This window comes from Anticarsia gemmatalis, chromosome 17, assembly GCF_050436995.1.
Source record: "Anticarsia gemmatalis isolate Benzon Research Colony breed Stoneville strain chromosome 17, ilAntGemm2 primary, whole genome shotgun sequence".
NCBI classification, from domain to species: Eukaryota; Metazoa; Arthropoda; class Insecta; order Lepidoptera; family Erebidae; genus Anticarsia; species Anticarsia gemmatalis.
Genome location: NC_134761.1, coordinates 8553942 through 8570318, shown reverse-complemented (window position 1 = coordinate 8570318; position 16377 = coordinate 8553942). Strand labels below are relative to the sequence as shown.

Genomic DNA, 16377 nt, shown 5'->3' with positions numbered 1-16377 from the left:
TATGGTATGAAAAATGGAACGCAAGACTGTACTGTTGAAAGTGTCATTCGTTCGTAGAAAGGAACGCGCGTCAAACGTAAACAAAATATTTCAAGTGAACTTGACGTTATTTTAAAATTAGTATACAAAAACAAAAAATGTGTACAAAAAGTTAATTGTGCTTATCGATCAGTGTTAAGGTGTAGAGAGATAATAGTTATCGCCGAATGTTAGATAAAACATTCAATGCTATTGTGTTATAACTTGTTTCGCAGGCAGGAAACACCTACACCTCAGGAAATGATTACAAGTTTGGAAACGATGACTAATTCTCATTAGATCAAAGACTAGAACAATGGGTACTTCTTATAAGGACCTTTTTAAGTTATACGACGTAATTCAAAACGGAAATGAAAGGTATGTATGAAAGTAATTACATCCTGTGAAACTTTTCACTGTGCGGTTTCTTTCATAAATCAAGTTTGTTAACACCTGCCGGCTGCAAATATATTGTAAACAAGTATTTTAACGAATCTATTATCTTGCACCTGTTGTTATGAATAAGATATGTCTCATAATTTCGCACATTATGCAATATTGCAATTCTTCCAATAATAGATTGCGAAATCCCCCACTGAGTTAATTTGCGTAATAATTTTCCTTGTTATATTTTTATACATCTTAGTTCATGAGATACATTTTTTTGTTATAATTTTTCGTTCTATTTTCCTCTTTCACTCTAACATTATAATGAGCAATTCAATTAAAAGTAATGAAGCAAGGTTAACATAATTAAAATACGTAATTAAACATTTTTATTAAAGTAGATACTCCCAATAATATTAATAAAAAGCAAACATTTCATGTGTGCATAATATAAGTATACCCTCAATCTCTTAACTATAATATTAAACAAAATTAAATCTGAAAAATTTCCTCCCAATTAGACCTAATATAGTTATCTGAAGATAAAATCATTAGATATGCCCAAGGCATTATATCACTCTACATATGCCAGCTTTATATTGTGTAATAAAAAAAAACAGTTGCATTGATTGACAATTCATTTACCAAACTTTTTTTTTCTATTTCTAGAACCCTAGAGTCACTTTTAAAGGAGTCTCCGATACAGCTGAATGAGATATTACCTTGCAAAGGTATTGGACTCCTGCACTTGGCAGTGGGTGTGGACCCCGAGGAGAAGTCCAAGAAATGCACCGAGTTACTCTTGAAGAGTGGAGCTGATCCCAATCTGTGGTAAGATATTCTAAGTCCACCTAAGAATTACATGGATAACTTATTTTTAATATGTAAATTAAGCAGTTTTTATAGTTAATAATGATATTCTTTTTTGATCCATTTGCTAATTTAATATTTTGGAAGTAAGAATATAATGAAAATAACATTTCAATTCTTGCAATCTGTGTGAGATAGTTATCTGGAATTTCAAATACTTTAAATGTTAATTCTAGTTTAAAGTCACTAGTGTCCTTAATAAAAAACAAACATCTGTGAAGTTTAAAGTAATGAAAACCCTGTAATAATATGATAATGAAGACCCTTTATTAATATAAATTTTATTGGACAACTCACACAGTCATTTGATTCCAAACTAAGCAGAACTTGTACTATGGTAACCAAATAACTGATAAACATACTTATATACTTCTAAATACATACTTATACAGATAAATTGAAATATGTACACTAAAATAAATTGAATCAGTTAAAGAGCAGCTGTATCTTTCAGCTGCTCTTTACTATCATAATTAATTTAAATTCATCTTGCATGCACTCAAAGGCAGGTGGAGACTTTTTGACTTACACAGTTTATGCTAAGATCAATTTTGTTTGACCTCAAAGTAAAGCTCTGAGTCATCAATCAAAACACGTTTACTTGATGTCCCAGACTAAATATATTATTACTGTGCTGATATTAAATAACTTTACATTTAAATAGATGTAGGAATTTAAATGAATAATTCAGATTTTCTGATTTTTTTTTGTTTGAGCATGAGTTATACATATTATTATGATTCAATTGTATTTAAAATTTACCTTTATTTTACATTTCCTACCTACTTTATTACAGGAACATAACAAAAAATAATTTGATTATTACTATTTTCCTTGCTTTTAGAAATGGTTTCTAAAAGTAGATATTATAACTATAGGGTATTTTGCTCAGTCAACGGAAAATTGTAATTTTCTATTTAATAATTATTAAACTAACAAAAGATGCATCAATAATACTCATGCTGTGTCAATTATTTTTTCTTTATTAATGTTAAAATAACAGTTATAATAGACTTAAACATCAAATAAGATTAGGTAAATACGACATTGTGACATCACTCATTCGTATTTATATACAAAACTGTGTTTTTGATGTTTCATAAAGAGTATCTGATTTGGCTGGTAGTAAAATACCGTATTCTTACAGTATTATTACTTCATAGCACTGCCTTTTTAAAAACGTCTGTTTATGAATATGTTACTCATAGTTATATGACGTTATATCACAATGTGTAAGTGATTAAAAGGTCATAAGTCACACGACGTCGATCGCAATTTTAATAGGTAGGTATTTTGGTGAAATACCCGCTAGCAGCCCAAAGATAACTTATCTAATGTTACGAAACTGGGTTTCTCTTTTTGGGAACTTCAATATTTTTAACACATTTGACAGTAACGGCTCTTCGTACCCAAGGCTACGCAAGTCTTCACTACTCAACGATTTTTGTCTTCAAGCGACACCACCGGCGACGCGACTCCTGTACGAACTTCAATGGATTTTATTGAAGTTCGTACAGGAGTCGCGTCGCCGGCATTCGTCCTGCGACTGATTTCACTGATTTGTATAGCGGTAGTCGCTTGAAGGCTAAAAACGTTGATTATCGAAAAAAGCCTGAAGTTAATGTGGTCACCACTAGGTATTTGCAAGGCGCGGAGGTCGTGGGTAACGGAAACAAATATTTAATATTTGTTTCGTGTGAGAATCGAACCCACGACCTCCGCGATTTTATGTATCGTACAAACACCCGTTGGGTCAAAATGTACATTTTATGTTTGTTGTTTGAAAACATCTTACTCGACAAGTTCTTAGTGTGAGAGCAAGCTCGGCCGGAAGTCGAACGCATAAGGTACTCAATGTATCTTACGAGCTCGATATCCGGTCCAGTTAGAGACCACACTTCAGAATTCACTTCCTTTGCCTTAAACATTTGGAGTAAACATACATAACTGATATATGTATAAAAATATGTATCTTAGGACAACTCACGGTATAATCAGAGACTAATAAATCACATAGCTATATTCATTTTTCTTAATAATTGACGTTTAGTCTATATCGCTGATTGTTGGCAGCTCCTCGCATGATCAATTATTGTATCAACCACATTGTAAAACTTTTGGCGATTGAAAAGATTGGCTGTGAGTTTCTCGCTAGCTCTTCTCATAAGGCTCTACCCCCTTTCCGAGCTAGTGGTAGATTCAGTAATTGTAACGACTATCATGAGTGTCAATATTTGACCTAAATGAATAAATGATTTGATTTTGATTTTGACTCACATACAATCATCTGTTTTGAGACTGAGAAGAGTACTATTACTACTAGTAGGTACTACTAGTACTACTAGTACTATATCCATACAACTGATAAACATACATACCTACTTTACATACTTATATGTATATTGTATATGCATATGTCGTCGTCTCCCTTTTGGTAGAGATAAACACAGAAATTTTATTTATCGACATACAGACAGGTGTTTATTTGCAATATGTGGTGAGTAGTACAAACTTGTTAAACTGCTTTTGAGGTCTGGGCGAAGCAATAGCTAATGTACGTCTTTAACAGTTGCATTATCGAGTCCGATTCCCGGGTCCGGTAAGGTTTTAGCGTCATGCCTTGGATTATACTCATTAGTAGCCTAGCGACTCAAATTTAGTTTGTAAACTGCGAAATGTGGTTGTATTTCATACACCTCTTCCTACACGTTCGGGCATTATGACAAACAAAATAATCAGGACAATCATATTTTCTTTCAGCAATGACGACGGTGTGACCCCAGTCCATATAGCAGCCATATGGGGTCGGGTGGACAACCTGAAGCTGTTGATCGGTTGTGGAGGGGACCCCGGCAGACGGGACCTGGACGGCCACTCGGCCTTCGACTACGCAACGAGGGAAGAACAATGGGACGTGTACGACTACCTTCATAACGTTGTGGATGAGACTGACGACTCTTTCGGACCTAAGTGTGCTTATACCCTAGATTTAGGTAGGTACTAAATAAAATTAAGACTTTTGTATTAGTATCGAATAAGTATTCAACTGCTGTTTTCATTTGCCGTATTTTTGTCTACTTAGTTGAAACTTATTAATACATGTAAAATTGGTATTTAATTATTTAATGAACAGTGTTCGGTAAATTGCTACTATAATAATTCACATCTATTTTTTTTATTATTTACTGCCTCTGAAGTGGTTTCGGTCTCGCGTTCGATAGATCGAGCCGATGATTTTTGTTAGACTAAACGTAACGTAACTTGATCAATGTATGGTAATATAAATAACCAAATATGGATAAATTTCTTACATTTCAACTTACATACTTACGACGTCAAGTCGTCAAATGCAGTGCATCGTGTAAACAACAGTTAATTACAATTTCAGAACGAGTATTACTTACAACAGACCAAATAGTCGCCGAATATGGACCGATAGAAGAAAACCCTCAAGACGTAGCACCGACCGTTAGAAAATCAGAACTCATCAACGAATGGTGCGAGAAAAACAGTCTAACTATCAACAAGTTGTACCCAACTATACTAGGCGATACGTACCTCATAGACAACGAGTCAGCGCCTTGGAAGAGTACCTGCATAGACTTCAGTGACAACATCACTCTTGATCTCACTAAAGATAGGATCTCAAACGATACAAATGTCAGCTTTAAATCTTGCATCTCGAAGAAAGACGTAGAAATAAGCGGGATCCATCGCTTAGACTATACTTCGGACGAAACGAGAATAGACCAGACAAATGGTTTGAACAAAAGAATTAGCGTGTATGAAAATTTCTCACTACCAGGTTCCCCACAGACGATCTCACATATCAATTATAATACTAAAAGCAGTGTTAAGAAACGGAAACAGGAATGTTCGCAGGATTTGGACAGTGTGTTAGCTGTAGTACAGAATAAGACGAATGAGTACTTGTGTACAAGTAAGAGTGAAGCGTATAATACTAGACGTTCGTCGGCTAGTAGCGGAGTGAGTAGTGTGTCGGGCGGCAGTATTGTGATAGCGAATGTACATGAGGAATACAAGTATGAAGATAAGGACGAAGACATTGTACTTATTGAGAAAAGACTGCTGGTGTCGCCTGTCGTGTAAGTATTAAACTTATCTAAATATATATAACTCAAAGGTGACTGACATAGTGATCTATCAACGCACAGCCCAAACCACTGGAAGGATCGGACTGAAATTTGTCATGCAGGTAGATGTTATCACGTAGGCAAACGCTAAGAAAAAAAAAGATCTATTCAACACCCAAGGGGATACAATAGGGGATGAAAGTTATTTGATTATTCTGTCCTAACTTAAAACCATGCGGACGAAGTCGCGGGGAAAAGCTAGTTTCAAAGATAAAAGTATGGTCATCATGGTCGATAATCGGATCAAGTGTTCAGGATATATAGGAAGTTTTATAGATAATTCCTGTTTCAAGTGGCTATTTTCAAGTTACATTTCTAAGTGACAATAGATGGTATTGTAGGTACTTATAGTTGTGACGCAAAACTTAGATACATGCACTTCAGTCAATAACTCAATACAGACATTATCTATAACCCATCTAGAATGTAGATTAGATCTAACTAACAAGTGATATTCCCTGTAATAATATTATCAACATCAATTACATGGGTTGCCACCTTTAGTACTAAAAAAATCAGGACAGCGAAACCTCAGTTTGTTTTGGATTAACAAACTCAGCATTACAGTGTCGTCAAATTTTGCACATAATTAGGTACTAACTTTTGCCCGCAACTTCGTCTGCGTGGACTACATTTCTATTGCCTATGTATTATTTTATACATAATCTAGAACACTGACAATTTGCATCAATAGGTCACTAATTTTCGCATGAAAGAGTAAGACACAAGGCAAAACGTTCGTACACTAGCAAACATAAACACCGCTATACAAAGATCCATAATTACAAACTTTCGCATTTATAGTATTAGTAGGATTTAAAAACCAGTGCTTATCAATTATGGGAAAAAATCATAATAATATAACATGTGAATTTATCCTAACAATTGTCATCGCAAACGGAAGTACACGATCAAAATCAGGAAATCCCCGGCAAAATCCAACGAATGGTCACCTTGAAATTATATTATATATCGATATTATCAGTCGTCTGATATTCACTACACATTTGCACTTTATAAGGAGACAACGTATAACAAAAACTAACAAAAAAAAATATACAGACATAAAAAAAGGATATATATTTTTTTATTTCACTTGCTTATTTGAATCGTTAACATGTCTTACAGTCTGCCAGTAGACGACGGAACACAAGCAATTACAGCGGATCAAACGATCGTATCTGTGGCGTCATCACTCCCTGCCTCTGTGCAGTATGACGATAATACCCTCAGAGCTGAGTTGGTACGCCTTGGGTACAACCCCGGGCCCATACAAGACACAACCAGGAACTTGTATTTAAAGAAACTGCAAGCGTTGAAAAAACAGTCCAGATATGAAAATGTTGATGATTTAAGTGAACAGCTGAAAGGGTTGAATGTTAAGGACAAAACGCAGAAAAAAAGTGAGTATTTTTGTAGTTATTTTTTTTGTAAAGGTGCGGTTTATGGTTGCCTAAAAGATGTGCGTAGATGCTTTACATTGAGACTTATTCAATTATTAATTTAATGTTTGTCAGGAATTAATAAAAACAAATAAATTAAGCAACTTTTTTTTAAGTAGTCCATACTATTTATTAAAAACTTTTCGCGAAGTTTGAATAGTTTAAAAAGAAAACACATGTCATTTTTATTTGACGATGTCATTATTTGTCAACAAAGTTTATTTTTGTTTATAGTTTAATTTACATTAATATTTATAATGGTTATAAAAGTAAAATTCCCTAGTAAAATCATTAGAAAAATAATATTTAACAAAGGTGATTTTGCTATTTAGACATTACGTAAATATTTCACAATAAATGCATTTTTCACACAAAATTATTATATTTAAAACAGTTTAATATTCCAAGAGGAATTGGTCTTGTAATGCTAACAACTCTTACTAAACATTTAAAATCATCTCTTTAGCATACAGTATAGAAATCGAAAAATCTCTCCGCTCGGCCGATTGGATGAGTGACCTATCAGCTTTCATGGACTTGGAGAACAAAGCTCGCCTTGACTTCACTGATACGAAGAAGAAATGGCGGGAAGGCACGGCTAAGACGTCATTCACTTACCTACTGCTAGACCCGAGGCTCACTGACAACCTGCCTGCTAAGGCGGGAAAACAAAACCAACATTTTAACTGGACCACTTTTGTTAACTCCATATTTTATGTTGGAAAAGGTGAGTGCATAAAATAAGTAAAGACGTCGCCAAACAACTTGAACATAATTTTCTGTATTAGAAAGTAAACAGAATGTAGACCCAGTGCAGTGGACACTTGGTTGGCTATTATACCAGTCGGGTGGTCGAAGCTGAAACGCCCTCCCCTTAGCGCAACACTATTATACCTAAACTGACCTAAATATCGTTCCCTAAGATGTAGCGAAATTGTTCAAGTTGTTTGGCGGCACCTATAAGCTGTTAAGTTATGTAAAAACACTAGTAAAAATTATACATTAGTTACCGTTATGCTTCATAGCTTTCATCACACAAGTGAATAGCAAAAGTTTATACGCGTCCTGTCCCACTGTTGGGCAAGATTATTTTTCCGAATGAAGAAGGCACTTGAGTCCACTACACTGGCCAAGTGCGGTATGAACTTTAGCATCCTACTCTTGGTTACATAAATGGGTTCGTTTAAACAGAAATCAGCTTTTAATTCATTATTATAGATATATTTTTATTTTATAGGAAAGCGTTCCAGACCATACTCGCACTTATACCAAGCACTTACACTGTGGAAGAAAGATTTCAAGACATCAAGAGACAAGAAAGTTCAGCATATCTTAGACATCTGGTCAGACAAAGTGGGGGTTGTTTGTCTCCATATATTTCAAAACGTAATACCTGCCGAAGCGTATACGTACGAGGCTTCCATGATCGATGCCCTCGGCTTGACAAGCTTGAAGAATTTGAAGGTAGGGAATTACTACGGCGTTGTGGCTTCTTGGCCGTTGAAAGAAAGACGAATGTTAGGCTTGTATCTTCTTTATAAAGCTATGTTAATCTTTCTTAGTGAAGGGGAAAGACAACTGAGACCTGAAGACTTAGACTGAAATTACCCGTAGTTTATACATTTTGTTGTTTGTGAATATCTTTGGAAGTGAAATCAATTTGTATTATTATTTATTTTAGATGTTGTAAATTATTGTAAACTTTGTGTTTAGCTTTAATCTTTTGCATTTGTATTGCTTTTCAACTATTGTACCTATTTTAGAAATAGTGCCAAAGATTTACATGACAAAAATCTTAATACTTTTAACCAGAAAACTTGAAGTAAGTTTTAACCATTTTGTGACTGTAACCAAGAATTTACTGATAGTATCATAAATACGCCTTTGAATTGAAGAACATAGTAAACAAATAGTTTTAGAACTACTGTTTTCAACCTCCATAACTACTTAATTTAAGAAGAAGAAACAGGACTAAAATAAAGTTAACGAAAAAGCTACTTTATTATATGCTTCATATATACGTAAAAAAAACTCTACAACCAATTAATTTAAAAGTTTAAGCATAATGCTTTGATATACAATCAGTATTTGGTATTTATTGTTAGATAGTAAGTGTATCAAATAATTTATATTAAGTTACCACATACGCACTATGTACAAATGGCACTGTTCGCACGATGCTTTACCTGACCATTATATTGCCTAGTAAGTACCTGTATTATTGTACGACCTATATAACTTTGAATATCTGAATATAGCTACAAGTCGATGCAGGGAAGGCGAGAGGAAAATATACACGATACAGTACGGGTGACTGACCGAAAAAACGCTGTCGTTGGCACCATTCCGTCATTCGTCACTCGCACTTCGCCTATATATCATGCTTTTTCTCTTAGTCTTCTGCGTACCAGCTTGTTGCTATATTCTGACACTTAAAGTTAGCTAGCGCGTACTATACTAAAGTATAATAATGTATTCTATGTTCCTAGTCATTGAGCTTAAGTGTAAAAAGTAAAATTTGGTTTTAAGAGAAGAAAAGATAGTTTGGCGACACACGTGGCGTAATCGTATGTGTTTTAGGTAGGGTTCTCGCACGGCAAATATTTGTGTGAGTTGTAAACTTTCGGATTGTATGACTAATAAATAGTGTTTATTACACGAGGATTAATGCCATCGAGTGTTAATTTATTTGCTTACTCTAATGTAACTTGCGTAATCCTCTGTACGCTCGATCTCTGCCGAAACGTCAAGATATAATCCTGTTAGTCCCCATATAATATTATTCAGAAGCCGGATCCACATCAAACGATCCAACGGGCTTCGACCGCGCGCGGCTTAATCGCCCTCAAAAGCGATTGGTAGAGACATGCCGCGTGATTGAAAGTGCAAACTTAATGTATTTACCTGGCTATCTATCCTCGATTCTGGACTACAGGATCGCCGATCCGAGATGGATCGTTTAATGCGGATCCGGGCTATTAACTATTTTAAACTCTCGTGACTTGTACACATGACCACGGTCGATGTAATTCGATCGAAACGTCGGGTAAACAAATAAGGTATTTTAACCTTTAATTTTCAATCGCGTTTAAGACCCGTTTCATTATAATATTATATTAACTATTTGTGTGATCCGCAGATGTTTTGTGTTTGGTTTTTGTATGTTTGTAAAGTCTTCCGAAACAATATTATATTGATTAGGAAGTAAAGGTATTAACATGTTACAGTATCGTGTATACTACACTCTAAGTAGTTTAGTGTATACTAGGCTTAATACTTAATTTTAAAGCATAATCATGACAATAACTTAGAATTAATTTTATTAATTTGTAAAACAAAATAAAACGTTTTTATGTAATATTGTGTCTTTTTATTTTTTCTTACAAAAAGTAAAGCTAGCTATAATACAAAAGAAAAAACTAAAATATAAACAATATGATTATACTACATATAGCATCATAATAAAAAATATCGAGTAAAGTAAGATAATATTTAAATATTCATAAAAAAAATATGTTTCAGGTATATTGTAGCAGTTTAATATTAGCTTCTAACGCATTGGGCCCACTATTAACTATTGGGCAATATATTTCATATTTGTTTAACAAAAACATCGAAAGCTTGAGGAATGAACTTATAAAACTTAACATCGGTTCCATTCATAGAGAATGTAAGTGTTTTATGTGCTTCTAGAACTCTGTCCGTCTCAATATTGTATAGATCTTGTAAGAGGTAGTTTTGTCGAGGGATACGCAGTTCCTCGTGAGTGAAGAAACTCGATGTGTGGTGGTGGCCGAAGTACACGATTGCTATCGCGTAACAGTTGTCAGATAACTCACGTTGCCATACTTGAAACTTGTGTCTCTGTGAAGCACATGAATTTGAATTGTCAATTAAACAATACTATTATCTACCTAAGTACAAGTAGCCGGTCGGGTCTATGCCCGGGTTTGATATTAAAAGCGGTTTAAGACTAACTTTTTAACGCACGCTGAAGAAGAGGTAATTCTTGGATTGCATATCGGAGACAGCACATGTGCAATGACTCCAGTAGGTAATATAGAATGATCATAAGAAATTAGCTTTGTATAATGTATGCAATTACCAATTGCCCTCTTTGGAAAAAATGTTTTTTAATAATGTCAAAATTGTTTCCGAAAGTTATTAGACGATTGATAATTTTGAATCTTCCAAAATTGTGAAAACTTACCCAGGAAAATGTTTCACTCCAAACCCTCAGCCCTTGCTTGCCAAGTTTGTCCTGATTCACTGCAATAATGTCTCGGTTCAAGAGTATGGCTTTAAACTCCGGTTGTATGGTGGCGAGGTCCACGCTCATGTGGAGGGGCGCCGCGAGGATCGCCCAGATTGCCATCTGAACTTTGGCTTGATTTACTGTCAGGCCTGAGTTGCCTATTACTAACTGAAATTTAAGAAACAAGAGTAAAGTATTACTAAATCTACTTTACTTCACCAAAAACTAATATCAAACCGTGTGTCAATGATCCGATGCAGCGATACCTTAAGGATAAAACTAGGCAAGATTGAAGGTGGTCAAGGGCTTGCTGTCGACTTGAGTTCCATGCTCCATATATTCAGAAATTTTTAAAGGTTCAAAAGTTATTTTTTCAGCAACAAAATTTAAAAATCTGATTCTAACTAACCAAGTAGACTAGTAGTAACTTACCAAAGAATTTTCGGTCTATGAAGCTGTTTATTTTTATTTCTTTCGTGAGTGACCTCAATAATCAAATTACAATTACCATATCAGGGTCGTTCCAATGGCCAGGTCCTGCGAATGGAGCCAGTCGCTGCTGGTTGGAGGCCATCCAGTTCATGGTATAGACCACCGAGGCCCAAGAGTTCCTGATGTCTACCCAAGTTCGCCACACGTTGCAGTGTTCGGCCACTGCTGTATAGTTCGGCTGACGGGAGAAAAATTATCTTTGAAAACATAGAAATGGATTATTCTTGTAACTTTTCTTAATGAAATAAGGAAAGAGTTATCCAAGCTTTTAATAAGCTTCGTAAAAATAGCAAGCCTTGCAGAAATACTGTCATATTTTCACCCATTTTTACTTACAAATTGTGAATGGATACAAACCTTCATGTGGTTCACTTCTAGGAAGTAAGGCCAGCTGCAAGCGTAAACGATAGGCCGACCTGTTGCATTCAACAACTGACCGAATGCCGGGTATGCTGGAAATTTTAAAATATGTCTATTTTAAATGATTTTACTATTCAGATTACCTAATCAACAACTGCATGTCAAGACTTGAATTGATAAAAAAAATGCATTAGTAACAGCGCTATGAGTGGTTTTAGAATTACGGACCTCCAGCCGCCTTTGGATTTAAGATTTAGCTAGACAAATAAACGATATACTTACTTAGATAAAATTTGACTGGACGAAATCTTATTTTCCGAGGACTGGCCCCAGTTTTTTTTTTAAATCAATTCTTCGGACGTCAGTGAAACAATTGGTAATGTTCTAACCTTTATTCATATTCCGTACATCAGTGTTGCATCCGTCCAGTTTGATGTAGTCCACGTCCCAGGACGCCAGAGTTTCAGCGTCCAGTGCCTCGTGACCTTCGACACCAGGGTAGCCGGCGCAAGTGGACGAGCCGTAGTCCTCGTATATACCAAATTTGAGACCCTTACTGTGAACCTGTGAATAAATACCTAGTTTGTCGATAGAGCCTTAACGAAAGTGTAAAAAGAAGGTAGTTTAGCTAGATATCTAAATACAATATTGTTTTTGACTGTGGCGTATTGATAGTGTATCAACAGTTTCCAGATTTAGACTTAGTTTGACTGCCTTCGTGGCGCAGTGGTTAAGGTAGTCACGTCGCTACCATTGCGTCGGGATGTCGTGGGTTTGATTTCCACACGTACCAATTATTTGTGCGATCCGCAAATAGTTGTTTAGGATCGAATAGATCAAATATTTGTACTCTGCGTACGTTGTGTGTATATTCGTAAAAGTCCCCGCGACACAAGAACAATTTTTAGTGCGGGAATTGTCTTTTGTTATTATTTTACTTCAAGTTCTACAGTAACATTGTTTTGATCTACATTGAACTCAATGTGTACAGTTTAACAAAAGTTATAAGAATGTGCTTACGTAATCAGCAAGAGCCTTCATTCCACTGGGAAAGCGTTTCGGATCAGGCACTAGACGTCCATCAGGTCCTCGGTCCTTGTCCAGCCAGCAGTCGTCTATCGTGATGTACTCGTACCCTGCCGCTAAGTAGCCCTCACTCACCATCAGATCTGCTGTCCTCTTGATTAGATTTTCACTGGAATAATACACATATAAATAAAGATATTTTTCTCCTGGAGACACGAAAACATTCTATATAAAGATATTTTTAAAATTGTTTCTGGAAGTCATGAAAATTGACGTAGCCTTTAGGACTTTAAGGTTTATAGGTCAATCAGGGTTTGACATGAGAATTTAGACATAAACAGTCACCCTTTATCGGTTATGAATTTAATAATTAATCTACTATCACATATTATATTTACCTATTAAATATGAGGCCGGTTAATTTGATTAATTTTGAAAAGTATTAAACCTTACCTTATACATTCTGTTGGTTTCGCATCACAATCGATGTTGCATCCAAATCTAAGCCAGGATAACCATCCCATCGGAGGTGTTAGTGCTAGACCATTGTCCAGTGCCTCAATTGAACACAAAACTAATAGACCACCACACACAAGCACTTGGAAAGAGGGCGCTACCATCTACAAAAAGGTAAAAAATCTTTATAGAACGCGAATAAGGCCGTTGACAAAACAAAAGAAAAGTGACTGTAATAACAAGTGTAAATTCTAGATTAAACATAATTTAGAAAATAGTAGGTACAGTCAACCTGGGTAACTTTGAATCATTTGGGTAACATTGACAGTGGGAATTTTAACTAGTCTCGATTATTTTTTCATAAGAAACCAACACCATTGATAAAAGTTTGCAAAACTAAGATAAACCTTTATCAATTGTGTTGGTTTCATATGAAAAAATAATCTAAACTAGTTCAAATTCCCACTGTCAATGTTACCCAAATGATTCAAAGTTACCCAAATTGACCTTAACTAGTCGACTAAATAAAGAAAGAACGGTGGCGTATCTCATTATTTATAAAAAGTAATATCAGATTTTGCCATATACTTATGTCTACACAAAAAACAGTTCCTCTTTGGATTTTAAGAATAATCGCAATTATAACTATAAAATTAGTAAAATAATTTAATAGAGATCATAGTTCAATTTCTACTTACTATTTAGAAGAAATAAATAAAATACTGAAGTAGAACACTATGGTACGTTTGTTGGGTAAATGATTGTAAATATGTTCGGGGTACAAGCGTAATTAGTGATAATGTATTGATAACCTCACAAAGAATAATGTTTATGAAGATAATCTTGTTGTTAAACAATAGATATGAAAGACATGGACTTGTAATTTAACTAGATATTTAGTTATTTCATATTACTATGTTTGTAAAACGAAAAGTAAAAAATAAATGTGATCCGAAATATTTTCAAACAGATATTATAGTAATTTTGGTGTTAATTTAACATTGCATTACATCATTCATAATTCAATCATTGTTCAGAATTAGCTTTGCTAAAGGTATCTACAAAATAAAGAGCGCATAACCATAAATTTTTATTTTTAAGAATTAAGTAATAATAAAAAATAATAAGTGCAATTTTATAATAAAAATAGTCACGCTGTCATTCCATGTTTTGTGGAATTATTCATGTTATTCTTGTGGCATACTCAATAGTGTATAACGTTAGTAAGTAATAAAATATAGTAGTTTACGTTTTCAGCATAGATATCAGGCTGTCAACAAATATTTTCTGATACATTATTATTTTAATAGAGTGCATTGCAAATATTATTAGGCTTACGGGTAGATAAATTTTATGAGCATTCTGAATATTGACGATAAATAACATGGTTTCTATGCAGATATTCACTGAAGTACATACTTACTTAGTTTATTCTTATACTAGCTGACCCGCGCAACTTCGCTTGCGTCACATAAGAGAGAATGGGTCAAAATTTTCCCCGTTTCTGTAACATTTTTACAGGTACTCGGCTCCTATTGGTAGTAGCCTGATGATATATAGCCTTTAGCCTTCCTCGTTAAAAAGGCTATTTAACATTGTAAGAATTTTTCAATTCCGGCCAGTCGTTCCTGAGATTAGCGCGTTTAAACAAACAAACAAACTCTTCAGCTTTATAATATTAGTAAGTATAGATTGGGAGTATAATGATAATATTTTTATGAAGACAATGTATGTAGATGATAATTTCTAAAATAGCTTTAAATTGGGAATGCTATTGTTTCTTTATTCTCCAGATTTCTCCAACTTTAAAGACAAGTTTACCTATTACCTTACTCTAAGACGTGAACGCTGACACGAAATTAAGTCAATTAACGAATGTCCTACGTTAATCATAGGATTAAGCACACAATAATACATATTTTTAACATATTGTATATCAAACGTTTAACAGATTTGTCGTCCAATTTATCAATAAACCGATCGAGTGATAGCAACCGTGAGGTCAACGCCCAGACAGCTGCTCAACAGAACAGGTCTGGACCCAATAACGGACCCGTTACATAATCAGTATGTTACGAGAGTGCCCGGTTGCTTGTCTTCATGGCATCTCATGCATATTGCAACAGGAGTTTGAATAACACTCCTGCATTGATATTATTGACTAGTGCCGTAAAAGATCTTTGTTATTTCGGCTCCATGGTCCGACAACTTAGTAGAGTCTTGTATGCAAGGTTCGCGGCTGACGGAGGTATACTAAATACAAAATTTTGAACATGCAGTGACCCTTTATCGTATGCAGCTGACTGTGGTCTTTTAGATACAATACAGCTATTTGTTTTGGAAATTTTCAGAATCAATAGTTAGATATAATTAATATAAATCATGCACGCCAAAGTTGTCGGCGCTGTCGAACTATAATTGTGATGCAGATAGAGTTTTTGAAAGATTATTTTGTACATACTAATTTATATGTTTTATAGCACCTATATTTACCTTATATTATTATCATTTACTTTGATGCTTTTAGCGTTGTATAGAACCTTATATGCTGTGATCTCTCCATCCAAGGAATAAAAATATTTTTTTCGCGAGTTCTTTGTTGTTAAAGCAAAGTTTCCTTTTTTTATATATTTAGCAGATAAGATAGTTAAAATAATACGAATGCTTGAATATTGGTAACTGATTAGGTTTACTAAACCAGGTTAAGTGCAAAACACTTACGACGGAACTAGAATTTTGTTATCAGTTCCTGATAATGCTTGGTTTAAAAGTATTTGCTTTTACCAATAAAAAATACGTGTTTGGTATTTAAAATAACTTTAATGTTTTATACGTATTTTCATCAATAGAGGTTTTATATTCTGTACGAAAGGGTATATTATAATATTGTCATTCTAGATGTTTTATGAATTTCACT

At 34.5% G+C, this 16377-nt stretch overlaps 3 protein-coding genes across 3 annotated transcripts in view; 2 read left to right on the top strand and 1 right to left on the bottom strand.

The window, feature by feature from the left end:
• Window positions 1-16377, top strand: part of LOC142979735 (uncharacterized) — a 150730-nt gene that overhangs the window by 83135 nt on the left and 51218 nt on the right. The window lies entirely within an intron of this gene.
• Window positions 63-10231, top strand: LOC142980009 (uncharacterized). The gene is made up of 7 exons (XM_076125268.1): window positions 63-396; window positions 1075-1236; window positions 4036-4268; window positions 4664-5381; window positions 6558-6832; window positions 7338-7598; window positions 8109-10231. The coding sequence occupies exons 1-7, from the start codon at window positions 335-337 to the stop codon at window positions 8471-8473; spliced, it is 2076 nt and encodes a 691-aa protein (XP_075981383.1). The 5' UTR covers window positions 63-334; the 3' UTR covers window positions 8474-10231.
• Window positions 10395-14258, bottom strand: LOC142979911 (alpha-N-acetylgalactosaminidase-like). Its single transcript, XM_076125138.1, has 8 exons — window positions 14159-14258; window positions 13458-13624; window positions 12999-13173; window positions 12368-12542; window positions 11976-12070; window positions 11635-11796; window positions 11082-11294; window positions 10395-10735 (listed from the first exon to the last, which is right to left on the bottom strand). Exons 2-8 carry the CDS (start codon window positions 13622-13624, stop codon window positions 10463-10465), a joined length of 1260 nt encoding a protein of 419 aa, XP_075981253.1. The 5' UTR covers window positions 14159-14258; the 3' UTR covers window positions 10395-10462.